This window comes from Corvus kubaryi, unplaced genomic scaffold, assembly GCF_017639235.1.
Source record: "Corvus kubaryi isolate FWS band 111438036 unplaced genomic scaffold, C.kubaryi_AGA036_p1.0 71, whole genome shotgun sequence".
NCBI lineage: Eukaryota > Metazoa > Chordata > Aves > Passeriformes > Corvidae > Corvus > Corvus kubaryi.
The window spans coordinates 2,849,158-2,871,768 of record NW_024582059.1 but is presented as its reverse complement, the minus strand read 5'-3'; the positions used below and the strand labels follow the sequence as shown (position 1 = coordinate 2,871,768).

The 22,611-nt window shown below is 40.2% G+C and overlaps 1 protein-coding gene across 1 annotated transcript; it reads right to left on the bottom strand.

The window, feature by feature from the left end:
- Positions 1 to 4,469: 4,469 nt before the first annotated feature.
- HADH (hydroxyacyl-CoA dehydrogenase) lies at positions 4,470 to 22,285 on the bottom strand. Its single transcript, XM_042049655.1, has 8 exons — positions 22,098 to 22,285; positions 18,723 to 18,851; positions 17,263 to 17,420; positions 12,372 to 12,498; positions 11,057 to 11,146; positions 9,450 to 9,522; positions 6,232 to 6,348; positions 4,470 to 5,200 (listed from the first exon to the last, which is right to left on the bottom strand). Exons 1-8 carry the CDS (start codon positions 22,224 to 22,226, stop codon positions 5,082 to 5,084), a joined length of 942 nt encoding a protein of 313 aa, XP_041905589.1. The 5' UTR covers positions 22,227 to 22,285; the 3' UTR covers positions 4,470 to 5,081.
- Between the last annotated feature and the right edge of the window lie 326 nt (positions 22,286 to 22,611).

The following is a 22,611-nucleotide window of genomic DNA, read 5'->3' as shown; positions in this document are numbered from 1 at the left end:
AAAGCCTTGTGCTAAAATATCCTCCTGTGCCTTGGCCAACTTGCTGCATCTGACCCCAGGCTGGAAACAAAGCCTGGCCTTACGCCTCAGTGTGATGCCTCATGCCACCACACCACAAAAGAAATGGCTCCTTTAATAACTAGGCTTGAGGTTTTGTATTATTCCTGCCCCAGAAGCAACCAAAACTTCCAGCCAGCATTAGAGCTTTATGGTGCTGGTTTCTCTGCAAAGAATGCACTGCCGTGAGTTATTTGCAATTTATGGAAAACCAAATAGAAAAACTCCAGGGGAAAAAAAGAGAAGAGTGAATTGAGCAAGTGCAAAGCTGCTCTATGGGCATACAAACCTGAATCTGACTAATATATTATCAGTAAGATCTGACATCATCATAGACTGTTCTGTGATCTCATTTAATTTAAGACTCTGCATAGCATTGCATTTATGAACTAGTTTACTGGATAGTAAATGGTATATAAAGAGTGATTTCAGTTTTGACGTGAACTTTTGAGAAGATGATAAAGCTCAGGGCAGATCAGTCTACAAATCATCTTTACAGTTACCAGATTGTGGCTCTACTTAACCCTTCTCTATCACAATTCAGTAGAAGCACATTCCTCTGGCTGTGAACAACAGGAAAAGCTACTGAAGGAACATATAACATGAAAAGATCTAGCTCTCAAAAGAATCACAGCATCTGCTTTTGCTCCTGGTCTCAGCTCGTCCAAAAAGCACACGGAAAAGGCATTATTCAGGTCAGTTTTATAATTGCTCACATGGCTACAAACTGTAGTGAATGAAAATACTGAGACGTGGGTCACTGCTGTGGTACTAGTTGGTAAAATAAGAGTGTGCCTCTACAGGTGCAGCTACAGGCGCCTCTCTTGAAAAAATGAGCTCCAAAACTGTCAGCAGTAAATTTCTAGGGAAAGTTGGTCTCTACAAACTACAGAAGCTGCTTCTGGTTTGCCCACATCTTTAAAGTCACTTGGTACTGTAAAGCTTTCTCTAGATGCAAGAATAACAATGCATTAAACAACATAGATTGTCTGCCAGTACCTTCGTCCTCTAGCACTCGCCTTCTAGCACCACACCTGGCCACAGGAATACACTGCATTGCATTAGCTTACACCTAACTCACAGCCTTTACTGACCAAAGCTTGGCACAAAGTCAGGAACACACAGGACCTTTTCACACCAAAATCACCTTTTGGGCAGGCAAACGAAACACCTCTTTTTCAGATGCCCTCCTCTTTCTAGTAACAGATACAGATTTAACAAGACAATCATATCTCACTACACTTTATACATCAAATTTCTTATTTTTTGCTTCTTCACCCTGATAAACATTCACTAATTTATAGTAAGTGGGTCTCCAGAAGAGATTGACTGATGAATCTCAAAAGTTTCACAGATACCTGGAGGTGTGTAAAAGTCCTATCCACAAAACAAGCCACCAAATATGGCATTAAGAAAACAAAAAATCACAACCAAATCTCATTCAAAAGTCTTCCACTACCTTGCTTTTCAGAGACCTGATTCACTGCTGGAATACAGGGCTGGTAGTACCTGATCTCATGGCTCTGAAGAGCCAATGTTATATGCTGGAGTTAACTCCTGTTAATCGGTTTTTGAAGGACATTTGCATTGTCACCTCAAAACCCCTGGGTTAGATGGCTTGGGGGACAAATCCAACTCATCCATGGAAGAAAAGAAGATAAATTTCCAAGTTATTTTATGCAATTGCTCAGTCAGTCACTCTTTCTACTTTGTAAAATAAGGCATTGGTTCACAAAACTCTCATCTGGATAGAGCTGAGCGATTCACTTCAAGACAGCTATTCATTTTCAGGGGCTAAACTTCCATCAACAGACAATCACTATAATTAAATAATCTGGCAGTGCTACTTCCCCAAATAAGCTCCTACCAAGGTGATGCTCTGCAAGGAACAAACTCCACTTTCCATTCCAGATTCAAATCCATACTGCAAGCTGGTACCTGTATCTTCCAAGAAAACTAGTCTCCTACAGTAGTATACTGGAAAAGCTCAATGACTTGCAAACACAGATGCAGATTTAGAACTTCAGGACATCTGCACTTGACCCACATATAAGTAGTATTGTGTTCAGTGCCATTAATGAAGAATATTTTGTTTGTTAAGACAACGCCAAATTTCAACTTCTACACTCTTCAGATCAAACTTCACTGCCACCTCTTGCACTTTATACTCCATAAGCCACTCCTGCAGAGCACCCTCCTCTGTCCAATTAAGATTCTGCTTTCAAGTCCCTGTTTAAAATTTGCTGTGCTCCCGTTTTCTCCCCCGCCATGTCAGCAGCTAGGTTGACCACAGATGGAGCACATTTGGCAGCTGAAATGACCCAGATGCTGAATCTGGAGCCATCTTCCCAGCTGCAGTCTCTGGGCTCACGTCCGACTCCTCAGCTGTTGGCTGTAAAGCTGCCCTTGAGCTGTGCCAAGCATACATCCCAAAGCTTTGACCAAAGTGGGGCAAATGCTCTAAATCTGTGAGGCCTGCTGACAGAAAGGATAACAAAGACTAAAGGTTTTAAAAGTAGGCAGTGAGGGAAACTAGACACCCTTCCCCCCTTTCTCTTCTATCCCTCATATTTTTCCACAATCTCTTTTCCACTATTAATAAAAATTCAAGGAGAGCTGGATGGTGAGAACAGGTCTAATGTACCACATCCTAGTCTAGCAGGAATCTCTAGCAGGAGATTCCCCTTCATCAACACTATGTGCAGTGGAAGGTGGCTCGTGTACCTCTGCTTCAAGTCACAGCCACAGCCAGGGCTGGGAAATAATCTTTACTGAGGAAAAGGTGGCAATAGACAATTCCTTTATTTCATTACGTATTCTTTAAGCTCTCTAGAAATCTTTAAACTATCAACGCCATGGAAATTCTTGTAAAACTCAGGAGTATTTAATATCCTACCTCTGGCTAATTTCCTCATGACCCTGAACCTTAAAAGGGACTTCTACATCCTCCATGCCTCCCATTGATGAGCAAAAGAAAAGGCTTACCTTGTTTCAATGGCTACAGTCATTCAATTACCACTACGCATTCTGATCTAGATTTAAGAGGGAGTATTTGAAGTTTTCACCCTTTACCTCATCTCTACTCATCCTGGCACAGCACTCCACATGCTGATAAAATAAACTATCCCCACCCACCATTAAAGTACCTTCACAGGGCCTATTCTGCTAAAAAGAGAAGTTTCTTCTCAAATAGCAAGTTCAACTTACAAATGCCTCTTTTTCAGGTTTCTTCTATTTATTACTTATACACATCCTGTACCTGTTAGAGCTCCTGAAAGGAAAACACTGTTTTAGAGAAAGTTTATTTTTCTAAAATATCACATTTAATAGTGAATATTATTTTGCACATTTTACATTAAGTAGCCTATGCCTTGCTATAAACCTACCCCTCTCCAAATCAAATCATCCAAGTAAAGGGAGCAGTAGCAAATTACTTCTACCTAATGTTTTTGTAAAAAACAAATTGCATTTTTTAAGACACGAGAGTAATACACATTCCCACTTTTAATTACTACTGAAAACAGTAGTACTGAAGCTAACTTCACCCTGCAGTACTTAAAAGTCACTAAACTGAGCTATGAGCATTAAGAATCTTCAGTGAAACAGACTTCATATGTAAGAAGTGGACTGTATTTTAGTAAAACCAAGTCAATTTAACAATATATTAGTAAAGGAAAGAGACTGTCTATAGTACTGTTTCTTTCCTTTAACCCTTTCCTTTCAAGACAAGTGGCCCAAAATCAGATGACAAGTAATTAAGAACCAGGATCCAATAAACCAAGAATTTTGTTCCCTACTCAGAGATTTCTTGTGTGATTGTGTACAAGGAAATTAACATCTGTCATCCTCAGTTTCTTTATATGCAATCTGAATTAATGATGGAAGAAGGAGGAAGAGGCAACTTGGCATTAAATAATTATTCATAATTTCTGTACTTAAAAATATACATATAAGCACTTAGTACAGAAAGTAAAGAAACACTACTACCGAGTTGAACTGGAACACCAATCCTCACGCCCACTTGCTCTGCAATACTAGGAGAAAAGGTAGGATTTGATGCACTCCCACCATGGACAAATTCAACTCTGCTAAAACCCAAGGAAATCAAGTTGCAAAACAGAAGTTGCCTCACACAGCCAGACACACTTATTTATTTACACAGCACAAACTCCCAACTGCAATCCTGAAAGTACTCAACTACAGTAGTAGTGTATTGTGTAAAAATGACACTTTAAATAGAGTCAATTTACAGGACTCTAGAAAACATTCAGAAGCGTTCACCAGTGTCCTAGCTTATGCCCTGAGAACATAAATCACCTAGAAATCTTCATTATGTTCCTACAGCACCTAGCAAAAGTAGGCCCCCAACCACTAATTGAAAATGCTAGAAAACCCCAAGACAAATCATGAGCTCTGCTTTTAAATGCTTTATTGGGAACCTTCTGCTATGGGAAACAGCCTGCCATTGTGGGATTCTTTATTTATTTTTAAATATGTCCTTCAAAACATTATTGTTCAAGGCACTGTAATTTACACCTACAGATTAGCGGTGCACTTAAGAAAAATCCTAACAAAACATCCAACTGCCTGTCCAGGCTGCGTTTGCCAGCGTGGGAAGAGACTGCCACCCTGTGGGCTCCATCCAAGACACAACTGCAAGCCCTCAGACTCAATACAGAATTGCTGAAAAATTTATTTTTAAGAAAGGGAGGTTATTTTTAGGATTTTCCCCATCAATATAATAATGTTTCAAATACATAAATTCACTTGTCATTCTGTACTGCACCTGAGAAAAATCAACATTTCATGAAGGCACTGTACATAGAAAGATTTTCGGAATTACAAGAAATAAACAATCTACCAAATCAAGCTTTGACCATAGTTAACTAGTGCAATCACTCAGCTCACAAGTGAGTTATGTTCTAAACGCAGCTTGTGCCACCCTTGGGAAGGTTTAAACACCTGTATTATGGCAACACTGAATAGCATATACAGATAGTTTAACACCTCTTGAGGTCTGGAGTTCATTTGTATTTGTAAAATCCTTCTCCAGTCTTTTTACCCAGCTTCTTTTCTTCTACCAGTTTATTCAGGAGTGGGCTGGGTGCAAAAAGAGGATTGTTGGGCTCTAATGAATGCCATCCTGGAAAGGAAGGGAAGTGGATGAATTAGTAACAGTTCTGTTTATATGCAAAGACAACAGAGATCTGCATCTCCTTAGAAAACCATTAGAAGGTCAGAAAAGTGAAGAAAGACTGGAACTTATTCTAGGCTCTCTGAGACCCTTCAGTACAGCTTCATAAAGCCCAGATCAGTATTGACAATTATGCACAAATCTAACAATTAGTCTTCAAGCTCAGTGTTCTCCAAACACCTTATAATCTCCACCACTGAGGATTTTTTAAAAGAATTAAGGAGAACTTTTGAAACATATTTAAGTACAAAGAAATAAAATAAAGGCTCTGCTGAGAAGAAATTCAAGTGCAAAGAAATTCCAAATTGAGTTTCTACCTTTGAAACACACAGTTACTTAGAACAATGTAACACTACTCCACAGTACTGACTAAAAGCAAAAGAAGTTCCACTGAAAATGCCATCTTCAAAGTGACATTCTGCCTCAGAGGATGTTTAAGCTGCTCATTCAAAAAAACACAACAACCATCAATGAGCTGTCACCAATTATGTATGTTTTTGTTACTGTACTGACATTTACCCTTACTAAATGAAGTGAGAGGGAGATGGTTCACTTATGTCTTTTGAAGTATTTACTGGGTTTCTTATTAATTAAGAATGAAAATATATGGCTGGTAGAAAAAGGATAGGAGGTTTCAACATTTGCTGCTTTTCAACAGAATTTCCCACCTCCAGTAGATGTCACTGATCCTTTTTAGTTATATAAAGTACCATTAACGTTAATACTATTACTTTCCAGTAGCACCTGATGAAGTCAGCAAAGCCACCACTGTTCTGTCCCCATGTACAAAGGGTACAGGCACGCAATACAAATGCTGCACTCACACAGCATTCTGAGCTGAATTCTAACTCCTTTCTCCTCAACAGTTCAAAGGCTATACCATAAACATTCAGTTTAAATAATTAAGAGTCACATTTGCATTAGAACATCTACAATTTAGCTAAAAAGGGGAAAAGCAGAAAAAAATAAGCATGCAGTACCATCTATAATGTATTTACTGGTATCCAACCCAACATAGTCCAGCAGTTCAAATGGACCCATGGGATAGCCAGCCCCAAGCTTCATAGCAACATCAATATCTTCCTTTGATGCATCTCCTAGAGAAAAGATTAACAGTTTGATGAACAGAGAAGATTCCACATCTCCTTGGCACCACTTATAAATAATTAACAGGGTGTTATTTCACCCTGGTGCAGCTCTTCACAGAAATCTCTGCTTGTTTCACAGCCACAAAAACTGGAGTCAGCATACACATGCTGAAGCATAAAGCTGAACCTCTCACAAAAGAAAATTTTTAAAAAAGCAAGCCCTGCAGGCCTGCTTTCCATTTTCCTGGCTTCCTCTTGCATTTAAATACAGAGCACTGCACTACTGATGGAGCCACAGCTACTGTGCTGAACCTATCAGAATGACTAAAGGAAGGACTGGTCACTGAAGAAACAAGAGCTTCTTTTAGAGGCAGCAGAACAGAGTAAGTAAGGAAACAACTCAATTTCAGCTTCGTCAGATCAGCAGCAGCTTTTGAATGATGCACAGGATGGAGCTACCCTTACATTACAACTTCCAGAACACAAGTGATATCCAGCTGATGGGTAAGGCAGGCACGGAGAGGGGAGCTGGAGCAGCTGAGTAACATGTTTAGCTACAGCACCTATCACCAGGGGATATCTGTTGGGATCAGAGATGGCAGATAGGAAAGACCTGAAATGACTGTGCAAGTGCAGTTGAATTCATTAATTCCAACATTATTTAAAAAGAAATAATCAAAATTATCAGAAATTTGTTACTTCTACTTCAGTCTGTGCCTATAAAAATACAAATCCTATATTGCCACATTGTCACAGTTAACTGTAACCTCATTCTTTAGCTGCATACATATTTTAGACTGTCATCAAAGCAGACGCACCTCTACTACATACTTCTAACTCATATTTTGATAAAGGCAGTGAATTTTCTCTGCAGATCCTATAAAAAGGATGAAGTTATACAAACCCCAGAGGTACTTGTTAAGTAACCTCCGTGCTCAATGCGTACAGGTATTCAGGGTGTCCGGCAGCTTGGCAGACATAGCCTGTGCAATTTATACACCTAAGATCAGAGAACCTTAGAAATAAATTTACAAAATCTCTTGTAAAGGTAACAACTTCAGTGACAGTTCTGTATGAACTAATAATTTATCTATACCTCCCTTTACTCTTTAAAGCCGACAATGGTTTTTTCAAGCCTCATTTTATTTCTGAGAAGCTGCGGAGAGTAGCCTTACCTAATTCTAACATAATTTCAGCTTCCCAAATTCAAACACAGCTAAATCCTCAGCTCATCTGCAGTTGATGTCAGTGTACATACTTGTTCTATCAACAGATTTGTCCCACATTGTTAAACTTGGGACTTGGCCACACTAAAGTTTCATTATAATACAATAAAAAATAATAAAAGGGCAAACAAGGGCTATATCCCTAGTTCATTCTAGTCTCTCCTAGTATAAAGCAGACTTCCACAGAAACTTAGCTGACTGCTTTTTAGTTTTTCCACTAAGAACAGAGAAGTACAGACCACTAGACATTAATATTTACAATATGTCCCCTGTTTAAGTCATTGTTAATATACTAAAGATATTTTGCGTATGCAAAAGCACACACTTAACAGAATGAGATTTTGTATAAATAAAAACTCAAGGACTAGCCCAATAAAATGGCATTTCAGTGCTTGGGATTACCAGGAAAGAGACACAATTTCATTCTGATGTAGATGACAATCTGGCTCAAGTGTCTACTCTGAGAATAAACACAAAGGATATGATAAAAATTTAACCTGATTCACTGGAACATATGAATTAAAAGACAGCCATCAGCCTTCTCAAGACATCAACCAGCTTTTTAAATAGATTTCATTAGAGTTAAAAATTCACAAATTAACTTTAACAAGTTTGGAAATATCATACTGTGGGACAAAATACAAAAAGAATAAAGATTACATCAAAATATTGCTTTGCTTAGGCAGAAAGCAGTCAGTTTTAACATACAAACTCAGTGACTGTTTTCTTCTGCATTTAATTAAAAGTTCTGTTGTCTCCTGAATATGCACAACGATACATGTCACTTAACAAAGGCACCTCTTTTAAACACACTGAAACACCCACACACTTTATTTAAAACTGTGACTTTTTCTAAAAGAATAATGCCCCCTTGCATTCATGCCTTTGCCTTTCAAGTCATTAAATTTGCTCTTTTCTTCCTTTGAGATGTAATTAGGTACATCTGTTGATGGATAAACAAGTAGTGGTGTTGATTTTTTTTTTTTGGGGGGAGATCAAACCATCCCTTCCATGTGCTTTAAAAGAGATTTTTAATATTTAAAGCATATTTGGTGGAATCCTGAAAATGGAGTGCTTTCATCTATAATAAAGCAGTGATTTCAAAAACAAAATGTTTCAAATGACATTCTTAGTACCACGAAGCTATGAGCAGAGCACTTGAAATAAAAGCAATTATAGTCTGTAATTTCATCTTTATCTACTACATTCATTATTGGCTTCTTTTCAAAACAAGCATCAATGCTTTGAAAAATTCAGTGGTTCTTTGGGGATTCATGATTATTTCTACCTATGTATTAATGTAAAAGAGACCAGCAGTGAGACTGGAGTTCCTGAAGAACCTATGTCTAAAAAAAGTACACAGAAGGGGAACAGGAAGTTTTACGTGGCAGTAGCTGAGCCCAAATCACTTCTGTGCCAGTAGTGTGACACTATTATACCACTTACCTCAAAACTGGTGGCTTCTTTCACAAGCCCCATATAAATGAACTCAGGAGAACTTTACTAATAGTCCCATTATGGGATTTTCAATCACTTTTATCAACATCTCCTGGGAGAGAGAGGGAAGTTCCTGAATAGCTGGCAGAGGATATTTTTACAATGGCACTACACTCACCTTGTCACCTCCAAGCCAGAAATATTTTCCACCACCAGGAATTTCACACACAAGTAACTAGTACCTTCCAACTCTGCATAACCTGACATTTCAAAGTGAAGGGAAGGCCTTTCCAGTCGCATATGTTGGCTCATATTTAACATTCTCTATTCACTTCCAGCCTTTAATGTCTGAAAATTTTGAGGGAATCCCAAGACTTTTCTGAAGCAATGTAACATTTAGCAGTGTTAAATGTCAACATTCCCTGAATCCAATATCCCACCAAGTACCTCTCTCAAAAAGTCGAACAGCTTCCATCATATACGGCACTAACAGACGGTTTACAATAAACCCTGGAGTATCCTATGAAAAATAAAATAGGAATCCTAAGTAAACACGCTTTACCAGAACTATACTCAAAAGCTACATGACAAATGAAACAGGAGGATGAAGACACTTATTGTAGCATTACTTAAGAGACTCTCTGAACTGCATTTTTCATGTCACTTATCCGGTCAGTATTAAAGCATAAAACATTGCGAAATTCAAATAAGGAATGGCACATAAGCAGTCATCATGACTGAGCACAATAAGACTACTACAAGCCCAAAGCAATTAATCTTAAAACAATTTAATGTGGACAGTCTTTTCTTTATCAAGATTCTAATGATACAATTTCCTGAAGGATAGGAGAGAAGCAGTTCTTCCCTAGCAGGTTTTTTGTGTGTGTGTCCACAACCAGAAACACTCCTGACTAAATAGTCTACTTCTCCCTCACTGCTCACTGGTGACCCATACTTTTGAAAGTTAGGATCATTTTTACAGCAAACATCAACACTAACAATGAAAAGATAAGACACATGCTATCAGAAGGTAACAAATGAATACAAAACTTCTTTTGCACAAGCATTTATCAAAAGCAATAGTACAAACACAAGAGAAAGAGCTTTGCAAATATAGCGTTGTTTTGTATACTACTACTGTTTCAGATGTTTATTATTCATTCCATTTTATCTCAATATTTAATCCAGAGAATTCCAAGCAATGTTTCTTCTATAAGCAAGAATTTAAAGAAAGAAAGTTCAGGAGTGAATACTGCATTATTCTCTATCCAAGCTAATTTATAACAATTCATCCTATATTCTACACATTGCATACTGCAAAACTGTGACAGAAACAGGATAAAAGTCAACTGGGACCACAGAACAATTTAGCCAGAATTTAGAGAATATAGCCAGAATTAAAGAATACAACCAGAATTAGAGTCCAGCATCCAGATGTTGAACACTGGTAACTACCAGATTGCAGGCCCTTCTTATGAGCAAATGTCTCCTGGGAGCTGTGAATCTCAAGGCAGTAGCTTGCATAAAGCTATCCAGACCACAGCTTAATGGATTCAGAAAAAGTGTGCTTTGGCAGTAGGGTATTCCTCTAGAGAAGAAAACCCAAAGCTGAGAAGCAATGAAGATTAATAGGCTCCTAGTTAGTGTAGTTTTAAGAAAAACTTGCAATGAGTACACACCATGGAGGATTCATCCAACTGTCTCACAGTACAAGAGGCAGCAGTCTTGTCTCTGGCATGGCTAAAGATGAGCTCCTGCTCATGCTCTCCAGTCTAAGTTTTTGCAGAACTTGAAAAAAAAGACTCCATAACAGTAAACCCTGATGCTTGTGAGTTTTGCTGCTCCAGACAAGTTGTCTAAAGTCACTGAACTTTGAAGACTTTGTGGTAAATGTGGGTGTTTTGTCAAACTGCTTTTAAAAGAGATGACAAACTGGACAAGAAACAGCCTGGAAAGTTTTGAAGTGCTCTTACAGCTATTCAAACCCACCTCATTAAAATTACCAGTCTACAAGAACAGACCCTCCAAACACTATACAGTCAAAACCTACTCACCTTACAACTGACAGGACTCTTTCCTACTGCTTTACTGAAATCCACTAGTGATTCAAAAGTCTTTTGGCTGGTCATTGGAGTCTTGATGACCTGGGTAGAGGGAAGGCAGAGAAAGCATAAGCATATTTATGAGCAGAATCTCATTTCCCCATTACAGCAATGTAATCCAGAACACTCTTCCAGACATTCAAAGAATGTTTTGCAAAAAAAACAACTTCAATGGATCTATATGTAACAGACACAGAACACTATTTTAACAGCATTTCACAATTACGTGTTTCTTTAAGACACTTTCCCACCTAGCCACTATGGATGGATGGTAAAAGGGACCATTCTTTGTGAGCACACTTAAGAGATTACAGTGTATCAAAACAACTTTAAAAGCTACATAGTCTCTGTTGTCTTGGGAAACACAAAGACATCACTCTAGAGAATCATTTGAACAGATGTAGTTCCTGATATAACAGGTCGCAACAGCTACCCCACCTCACTACAACCTCCTCTCAGGAAATTTTAGGGAGTGATAAGGTTTCCCCTGGGCCTTCTTTTCTCAGGCTAAACACTCCCAGCTCCCTCAGCTGCTCCTCATGTGAGTTACTCTCCAGACTTGTCACCAGCTCTGTTTCCCTTCTCTGAACATGCTCCAGCACCTCAGTGTCTTTCTTGTAGTGAGGGGCCCAGAACTGGACACAAATCTTAAGGTCACCAGTGCATGTACAGGGAACAATCACTGCCCTTGTCCTGCTGGCCACACTATTTTTGACATAAGCCAGGATGCCATTGGCCTTCTTGGCCACCTGGGCACAGCTGGCTCATGTTCAGCTGCTGTCAGCCAGCACTCCCAGATCCTTTTCCTCTGGTCAGATTTCAGCCGCTCTGTTCCCAGCCTGTAGCACTGGAAACATTGAAACAAACACAACTGACTTTGTTTCAAAAGTCACAAGGCAGTAAGATTTCATCTCCTGGCATTTTCTATTGATTCCTACACTAGTAGCAGCAGTTCTTATGAATAAGCCTGCCTGCCTGAAATGACGGCTATAAACAGCACCTCTGTTGGCAGTTCAGTGGAGAATTCTGGAGCCTTGAGACTGAAGAAGTTACCTCTGTCTCTTAAACTTGCCCCTCAACAGAGACTGCAGCACCCTCTAATCACTAGAGGTAGCTAATTCCAAATCAGAACAGCTGCAAACTGAGATCAGCTCTGTCGATCTAACAGAAATCCTACTGCTGACAATTGCACTGCTGGGCTGCAGTTGTTACTATGATGGAAGGTGATCATAATATCCCCTGTAAGGTGTGCTCACAAGACACTCACCTCCACAAGCTTCATCATAGGCACAGGATTGAAGAAATGGAGACCACCGAATCGGTCCTGCCTGGTGGTTGCGTTTGCCATCTTTGTGATTTGCAAGGATGAAGTGTTGCTTGCAAATATCGTATGCCTGGAAATAAGAAATATATAGACTGCATCAAGGACAGTAGGAGACTGAGGCACTAAACAGAAATATTGGTTAACCATCCAAGAATTCTCAGAAATATCCCAGCAGTTTATCATGGTCCTTTTGCTGAGGTCTAAGCACAGGAATGACTAAACAACCACTGCAAAGACCGTGTGAGTTTCTGATTCCCGAGGAATTATACTGAATACTTTTATTAGGTGCAAGAAAAAAAGACTGCACAAGTAGAAAATTTTATTTAACTCCCCAGATCCATTCCAGGTAATTCCTTCAGCAATCCTGGAAACCTAAGGGTATTTTTATTTGTTGTTAAACACATTTACACAGTTATTGAAACCCAATCATATGCCATGTCAAAAATGCACTTCGGAGTCTTATGGGAAATTTGCAATCTACTTTGTTTTAAAATGACCAGTGATAGACATGATGAGCAAACCTACCAACAGAGCAAAGATTTGATGGGAAAAAAACAGAGAAAAGGTAAAATCTGCCATGCATAGGACACTGCAAAGGATACACAAAATGCCAAGAATTTTAAGACATATATGAAGTCTTTTTCCAGACTTAAACCAGATTTACTAACTGCAATTTATAATGGTTTGGGTATTTTGTTTGTTAGGATTTTTCTTCCCAAAAATATCTCAAAACCTCAACAGCTCCACTATAGTGACATCACACCAAAAACTTACAGAAATGGCTTTTTCTTCAAATCACAAAAATCAGAAACTAAATAAGAGATGAATACCCACCTTCCATTCTGGGCTGCATCCTACTATCCCTTCAAAAAGTTATCCTACTAGACTCAACAAATGTTTATCTACATTGATATTTTGCTTACATTGTACTAAGATGTAACTGAGCTTTACAACAGAGCTTTCAGAAAAATTATGTCCAAGCCATGGGGACATCTTATAGTGGCATTAAAAGAAAACATTTCAGGACAAAAACACCCACTTTGTTTTCCATTTTTTTATTATGTTTTCTTTTTCATTATAGTGAAGGAAATAAAAAATCCTGAAAATTCCTGTTTACTCTTCTTACAAATACTCTTTTGTTATCTCTCCAGCATAAAGTGGCTTTACATTGCTCTGAGGTGAGGTACTAGAAGGAGCAGTCTGAGTTTCATAGTTTTGACCTTGCAAGGTCAGTGCATACAGAAGTCACTTATCCTCACCAAAAAATTGCCACTGTATATAAATATTAAAATAGTCATATAAAAATTAAGCACATTGATTTGTGAAATATAATCATTGCTAGGTTTATATCTGAGTTCAGTAAGAGATATTGCCTCAGTAGCTCTTCTGTGGGTGAATACTTGCAGCCTCATACAACATAAAGCCTTGGAAAAAAGAACAGCATTGAATTTGCACTGTGAAGAAGTGCATTTGAGTTACACTTTCTTCTCTGACCAACCAACTGATTTCAGTTGAGTTTAAAATAGAATTTTCATGCCTCTGTGACTTAGAATTACACAGTCCATGCTTCAGGTGACAGCCGAGTTAGGAGGCTTTGGAAAGCCAGTACTAGCGAAGCCATAGCGATGGCTTTCCCAGCACCAGTGTGCTTTCTCTTGGTGCCATCTAGTGGCTCAGAGGAAGACGTCAGAAACAGAGCCCAACACAAGAGAAATCGACCATTCCAATAAACCCGATTCATACAGTCCAGCTGCCTTACACAGCAAACACTGAACAACGCTTCATTTTGGAACAGTTTTATAACATATTCATTCTAACACAGTGAACAGCTGAAAAAATCTGGCCAGGTCCAAGCTGAGTTTCCACATCTAAAGGTAAATCCTAGACCAAGAAATACTGATGGGTATTCCCACATCCCACAAAAAAACAGAAAGCAAGTACCAAAAAGTTCTTAAAGTGGATACCCAAAAGTTCTTTTGTCATATTTGTTATGACCCTGTTCGGAAAAGTGCTGCAGTGTCTACAAAATCCTTGCCTGACCTTTTTCAAAATGAAAATGCAAGACTGACTCCATTCAAGAAAAGGAAAACAAAACTGAAGAGAGGGTAACAATGCTTTAGTCTGCTCCAAAGATGATGACCATGTAACACAGTAATATATATCAAATATGGTGAGTATAACACTGAGAAGAATAGAACATACACAAGGAATTTTGCAATGCTCCAAGAACATAAACCTGTATGCTCTCAGACTGATGGCACCCAAGAAACAGCATCCACTATTTCACCTGGACAGTTACCCAGATGAAAAATACCCTGAGTTTCCAAAGTGCTCTGGGGTTGCCAAATGCTCCTGGCTTATTACATTTGTCTTAAACACTTAAGAGAAATTCTCCCCCCACTCACAAATACAACTTCTCTCAATAAAAAAATAGCTTTCCCATCCCCTACATTTATAGATCCACTTTCAGAGGAATTACAGTTATTTTATAAGAAAAGGAAGAGGAATTAAGTTAACTGTGCTCTGTTTTTTCAATGTAATATTTTAGTTTTTTGCACTCACCAGGCTTATTTATTTTCCCTGGAGATGTATTCATAGTGCAAAAATGGGACATGAACAAGTACATGTTGCAGCTGAGGAAAAGCATGAGCCATGAAATACAGCACGAAAGAAGAAAAATGCAGGGTTTCACAAAGCTTATGTTTCACAGGTAGAGTTCATCATCTTGTCAGAACACCTGTCATACCTAGCCCCTCACATTTCCAGCTGCTATCATCCACCTCTGTGGTAAGTCCTGAGATTTGAATGAAGCCAAGTCCTCCCTCCACAGCAGCCTGGTCTTTCCTGGTGTCTGCCTGTAACCCACACTTCAGAGGGCCATCAATGCCCAGAGCCCCTCAGAAGCAAAGCTCCTCCTGAGCCTCAAAGCTGTCTTTAAACAAATCCTGTCTTTGTTACCAATTAACCACAAGTCTACCACCCCCTACTGAGCTGACAGAACTGTTAGTCCATATAATAGGTTTGTAAATTTCGAACTATTCAGTCTTAGAAAAGGCTGTAGAATGCTTGCACTGACATGGAGAGCTTTCCATTCTAGCACAGTGCCATGTGGGATGACTAAAGCCTACGGCTTTCTTCTAACACATGGAAAAACACTAGACATTTCTGTCTTTCCCCATATTACTCACGTGATCTGCAACTCTATATTCTCTCACAATTACAAGTTCCTTTTTATATCCAATAGCTAATATTTTAAACATCTGACTACTAAGTTCCACTATTTTACAGGTTTTTCATCTAGACCTTCTACACTGCAACCCATTTTCTTCGCCATTCACTTCACTTTCCTTTATCCTATACATAAGTTACCTGTATGTTTATATAATTTCCAAATATCCTCTTAAAAGGAAGGCTTCTTGTCTTAGTCATTTTTCCCAACCCTGCAAAATCAACCCTTTTGCAATGGGCAGGAGCATATTTGAACAATTTCCAGTATCTTTTAACACTGTAATGTAAAATTCAATGTTTTACAGCAGCTATGCTGATGAACAGCTCAGACTTCTGAAAAATAGCCTCAGGTGTTCCAAACACACATATTTTCAAATGAGTCCCTATGTCCAAGTCTCTATGCCCACATTTCCTTGCTGACTGGTTTTAGACAGTTTGCCAGTTACTACAGTCTAATTTGCTCATTAAATACTCGAACAACCAATGGTCTGTTTGCACAAAATAAGCACAATCCAACCATAACAAGGTACTCTCTTAAATGTGAAAGGCAGCTACTTTCTTTTGTGTGTCAGGGCAATGGCAAGTTACCCTGTGCTCAGTACATGGCTGCTTGTGATCATTTATTGTTTTCAAAAACACCAGGTAATTTTAATTACTGACAAGAGAAATGAGAAAGCCTGAATGAGAAAGCTTGAAATGAGAAATGAGAAAGCCTGAAAATCTCCCCAGACTGAAGTCAACTAATGATAACATCGTTTCTCCCCTGACATGATATTCAAGGCACAGCTTGCCCAGTTGACAGGCTAGACAGTCTAGAATACCTCTTAGCCAATACCCCAGACTTACTTGCACTAGTTAAAATCTCAACCTGCAAGCAGTCAAGGTCTTGTGGTCCTGACTCATCAGTTACAAGGCTCAACTTCCTGAGTCTGCACGCTCACCTTAACAGCATTTTTGGGTTTGGATAGAATTCAACAGTAGCTTCCAACAGTTACCAAATACAGTTCAAAGACATTTCCAGGGACTTTAAGTAACTGAATGAGTGTTTACTAAAATACTATTTACCCTTTTACACCACACACAATAACCAGCAATGAGCAGTTTCCAAACTCTTGTAATACAAAGTAAACTTAGTTCATTTAAGACACTATTGAGCTGAGACTTCTTAAAACCTGATTATGTCAGGTGTGCTGAAAAGAAATTCTTTATCACCCCAATTCCCTATTTAAGTATGGGAACACAACATTAACCATAACCCACAACAAGTATTGTACTGGAACAAGTTCATTTTACTGTTCTGCATTTGCAGTTGGATTTAGATTTGAACTTGCCAAGTAGATGGGCAACCTTAATGACTAAACACACCTGGAACAACAAATGAAGCAATGCAACAAGCAAATGAAGCAATGCAACACACCTGAGAGTGTTTGGAACTGCACCTAGCACAACAAGTATTCCACACCAACATGACAGTCTGGAGCTAGTCTAAGAGAGAAAAACTCATTTTTAAATAAAGCAGCTAAGAAAATAGAGAACTAACTGCAAGTATAAAAAGAGAAAATAAAATAGTCTGAGTTTCAAAATGTAACAGGAAAAATACACATACTCTGGGGCAAACTTATCCAGACTCTTGAAGAGTTGATTTTTAACTTCCAGGTTCTCCACAATGGCTTCTATCACCAGATCCGTGCTGTGGACCACTGATGCTGCATCTGTGCTTGTTGTGAGGTTCTTCAAGGTCTTCTTAATGAACTCAGCACCAGCCTGAAACATTTTCAAGACGCTGTAATGTCTGTTTACAGTGATTTAATTTACTTTTACATGAAAATCCCCTTATGTGCTCGGGTGCTTTTGACCCCCCAAAAATGCAGGCAGTCTGTCACATTTCCAAACCAATGAGAAAGTTCTAAGTGTGTACAGGTACGATGCTTTCCACTGAGAAAATTTTCCTAGCCAATCAAATCTGGTTTTGAAGCAAATACAATACTTTTAAACACATTCTTTTAGGAAGACCATTTGCTGCAGTCCAACCTTCAGCACAAGAGGCTGAGTGATCACCTGGTTGGTCAATCAGTAGCTACAGTTTCAGTGCAAAAGTGGGGAAAAAAATGTTTTCTCACTAGTAAATCTGTTGACATAGTTTATGAGGGCAGAAATCAAACAGAAATGCAAGACTTTCAGCCAAGGGTAAATGGAAACATAGTACCAATAAAAAAACTCTACATGGTAGAATATCATGTCATACAAAAAGTGCAAGTATTATATGGACAGTTTTCTTTTTGATTAAAAGACTCCCCATAATTATATACGTACACTCTACTTACCCTGGCATTTCCATACTCCTGAAAACAAGCCCTTTTCACTCCCTTTGCCTGCTGCACCATTTCTCTGTGGGTCATCAATATCAGTATACATTGTATATGTTAATATGTATCAAAAGAAGAAATGAAACTGCTGTGGAGTTTAGAGAAACAAGCACAGCAACAAGTAACCCTTAGGACACAATGTTAGACACATCAACAGCTCCACAGTGGCTCGCTGTGTACAAGTCTTACTCAGCAATGCAAATGCAAAGTTATACATCTAACATGTGTCACTTGAAATGCACTCTCATTTCCTTTGCAGTAATCCTGTGCCCAAGTGCTAGGAGGAGAAAAAATAAAATAAAAAAAGACTCCTTACTCAGGTATTAAGTTAATATTGTTACTATTTGCTTTTGGACAAAATGGGTGCATTCCCAGGGAACCACTCAAAAACTGCTTGCTATCAAGTTAGGATGAATAATTTGACTCCATTTCACACTTAGCATCTGTTTTAAAAGATCACTAAGTTGGTTTAAATCTTTATATCAAAGCTGGAGTTTACTAAGGAAAGGAAACGAGGTAAAACATCTTTCAACCTCCCTGAATTAAAAAAAACCAAACTGAAAATCCAAGTTCTTTAGCACACAGTGAAGAATGTTTTCTTTTTAAGCATGCTCTATAATGCATAACTGCAATATCAGAACTTCAATATGGCAGTTTTTATTCTCCCAAGTTTTCCTAGAGTAATAAAGAAGATGTCAACCTCAGGCTTATCTGCAAACTTCTTCTTTGTCACTCTCTTCAAACTCTCTTCAATTCCTTTTGTGGACTTTTTAAGAATTTCATCTGACTGGTCTACTAATACCACAGTGTGACCACTGGCTGCTGCAACCTGAAAGTTAAAAAAAAAAAAAAAAAAAATTCAACATCAATGTCATAAAACAACCAACCATATTGACTTGTGTTGACAGACAAATGCCAGGCAATAATTAGGCAAAAGAGAGCTAAAGAACGTTGAACTAAATGCACTTTACTAGAAAAATCATAAAAACCTGTACACAGCTGGGGTGAAGCTGAAGGGATAAAGGTCTCAAACAGCTTGAGGGAAAAGGAAAAAGAAATCCCTCTTTCCCTCACAATGTCTGCAGAATCTTGTGTCTGAAGGCATCTAAATTATGTGGCCATGACTACAGAACAAACAGCTGTCTTGAAAGGAACAAGCAGCTTAGCTGAGATCCTTGGATCTTGTAAAGAAAAAGGGCTGTGGAAACCAAAACTGGAACGCAGGCAGGGTGAGCAGGTGGCACAAGGGATGACCAGCCCTGGGTCCCCAGAACACAGCTCTGCTGTCAGGCCACGAGCATGTCCCTGCAACAACAGGAAGGTGACAGTGGAGCTGGGGAGCAGCAGTGAACATTTGGCACTCCAGAACTCTGCACAGACCGGAGTGGCTGCAAAGCCTCCTTACTACACACCTGGTACAAACACTGGCTCAGCTACAGACAGCCCTATTGGATTGCCTTTTTGGTTGGTATTTAAATTAATTTCAAACGTCTAATATCACTTTCTCACACTGCATCAGCATATTAAAAATCAGCTGTTCATTATCTGTTACTTCACTATTAATTTAATTATGCTCCTCTTGTTAGTGAGCAACAGCCTACCTCCACTTTCAGAATCCCTGAACTAACAGGGTTGTAATTTAGTAACTGTGTAAAACAGATGTTAAACCATGGTTCCACTGATGATTTTAAAGTCACTCCACTTCAGAGCAATCTTTTACCTTGCATTTAACCTTACACCTGGCAACTAAAAACCCTCATGCACCCACAAGACCTACTCCAACAAAGCTAGCTGAAATGGAAAGTACAGATATCTCACGAAGAAAAGCATGGTGATATTCTCATCCAATTTGCCTACTAATCCAGCAAATAAAGAAATGCCAGATTGCCTCTGGAGAGCAGCAATAGAGCTTTAACAAGTGGTCAGTCTGCACATGGGCATTTCTTTATCCAACTTGGTCTTTTATTTTCACTATGGTTATCCCATAAAAACACCTGAATCATAAAAAAACCACTTAAACCAAGCTTGTATTTCTACTCCTAACACTTCATCTGCTGCTGATTATTTGTAACAGTGAAGCAAGACCCTTCAATGTTCAGATGAAAAATCATTACCAAGCACGTTTATAAGAGATGCTTCACTGAGGATCCATTTGTGACACCATCACTGACCAGCTGGTGAAAAATCCTAGAAAAATTAACACCTCCCTTTCCCCACCATATTTACATGGACAGGAAGGAAGAAAATGAGACAAGATCATACCATCTCCTTGCAACTCAAACAACACTTGCCTAGACTCTACCATCCAATGATCTTAAGAATGCTAAAAACATGAGTGCTGAGGAGTCAATTAATGCTTTTCTCATACAGAAAAGCTTTTCACAGGGCAGAATCAAAAATTACAGCTTTCAGCCATACATTTTAGCAGAGGTTTGCTTCACCTGACGGTATGAAAAAGCAAGCAGAGACACAGTTTCTTAAGTGTTCAAAAAGGGATGAAAAGCAGCTTTATCAACAGGGTGCAGGGGAGACACCACTCAGTGTTACAATGACCTCTGCTTTGAGATAATTTTGGATTGATAAATTGGAGGCAGATGGTCAGCAAAACAATCCTGGGTCCTTAACAGTATAGAGGCCTGCAACCCCTGTTACTGTCAAATAGCAGACATGTTTCTCTTGACAAGCTGCTCTCTGAAAAAGTGCAGTCTAACAGAACATGAAGATCAGCTCACTTTCTGTGGAAAACTATAAGCTTTGCATAGTGTGCATCTTCCTCAAACATGAGAACAACTTTTCAAAGTTGTTCTTTGATGCTTCCTTCAGTAGAAGCCTCAAGCTCTACTATCAAGATACAGAGGAGTGTTTTTATCAGATAAGAATAAACAGCTAGTTATTTCCTTAGAAAATAAAATTAAAAAAAAACAACTCTATATTCCTCTTGCTAGAGATTTGCCAGGTATGCAGGAAATCTTCAGTTCTGAGAAGGAAACCTATTAATTCATTAAAATGAAGAACTGCTATTCATGAGCTGCAGCTCCAGTCTCACTATCCGTTTCCACTTGGGGATGTCTGCCTACCTCCCTTACTCTTGTGAAGTTTGTGAACTACGCTGGTACCCTGAGCAACAGGCTCTTTCTCTGAATTAACTAAGTACCTAAATTTTAGATCACTGAAAGTACTGTCCAGTTTCATGTCCCAAAGCTATCAAGTTAAAGGTGAACTTGAAAGCCAAAGGCCTGAGATCAAACTTGCAATGGAAAATAAGTCCTATTTAAATATTAACCACTTCATAATTCTGAATATATGATAGATATATGCTCATTTTAGTGCTGCATTCTACTGGGAAAGTGTCACTTGATCTGCTCCCTTGGCAAGTTAGAAGAAGCTTCTTTCTGGACCAACATTTTCCAAATATTATTACACACTGTTTACAACTAGTCCACGCACTGTCTTAAGAACCACCTTAAACAAATTAAACAAGCAGCCTTGGTTCCTCTCGCCAACCCGTCTGAAGACGTGCGGATTAGCAAGAGGAGGAGAAGTGTGCAAGCTGAGCAAGCAGAGAGCAGCAGTACTTTGTACCCCGCCTCGGCAGCAGTCGAGCCCAAACGCGCCGCAGTCCGGCAGCGGAGCGCAGGGGCGCGTCCCGGCCACGGCCGAGCGCCAGCGCAGCCACTGCTTCGCACACGAACACAGCCTGGAAAGGCACAGCGCGAAGGAGTTTGAACACGGACTATAACACATTCAGAGAAGCGCTGGGAGGGTTGTTTTGATTTGTTGTGGGTTTTATTAATGTTGGTCCACCGGCAGACCGCTCGCCCTCCCTTGCCTCGCCCCTTCCCGCCCGCGGACAGCGCGGAGCGCAGCAGCACGGCCGGGCTCGGCTCCGAGCGAAGAGGCCGAGCGGAGCGCAGGACGCGCAGGGGGCGCAGGAGCAGCAGCTCGGGAGGGGCCCGCGCTGGCCGCAGGGCTCGCACCGCGGTCCCGAGCACTCGCCGGGCCTCGGCCGCCCCGCGGCCGCCATGGCGCCTCCGCTCCCCCCCGCCCCGCGGCCGGGCGGCCGCACCGCGCTCACCTGGGCGATGCCCGCGCCCATGAGGCCGCCGCCGATGATCGTGACATGCTTGATGAGCAGCTTCTTGGCGGCCGCCGTGGCGGCGTCGGAGGAGGCGGCGTGCACGAAGTGGCGGGTGGCGAAGGCCATGGCGAAGGCGCGGAGCGAGCGGCGCGGCCGGGCCGGGAGGGGCGAGGGCCGCGCTCCGCCCCGGGGGGGAGGCGGCAGGTCCCAGCTGCCCGCCGAGGGGAGAAGCGCGTTAGGTCTTTCACCTTCGCTACCTCTGATTCCTTAAGAGCCAAGCAGCAAGGCCAAGGTCAGCACTGCCCACAAGCCGGCGCTGGGCCGGCGGCCGAGGCTCCGCTGATGCCCGCCCTTTGTCTCAGAGGTCACCGCGCTGCCCTCAGCGCTCACCTTCCTGCTGCCGCCGCTCATGCTCACAGAATCGCAGAATTATTGAGGCTGGAAAGACCTCCGAGACCATCGAGTCCAACCCGTGACCAGACACCACCATGTCAACTGGACCATGGCACCA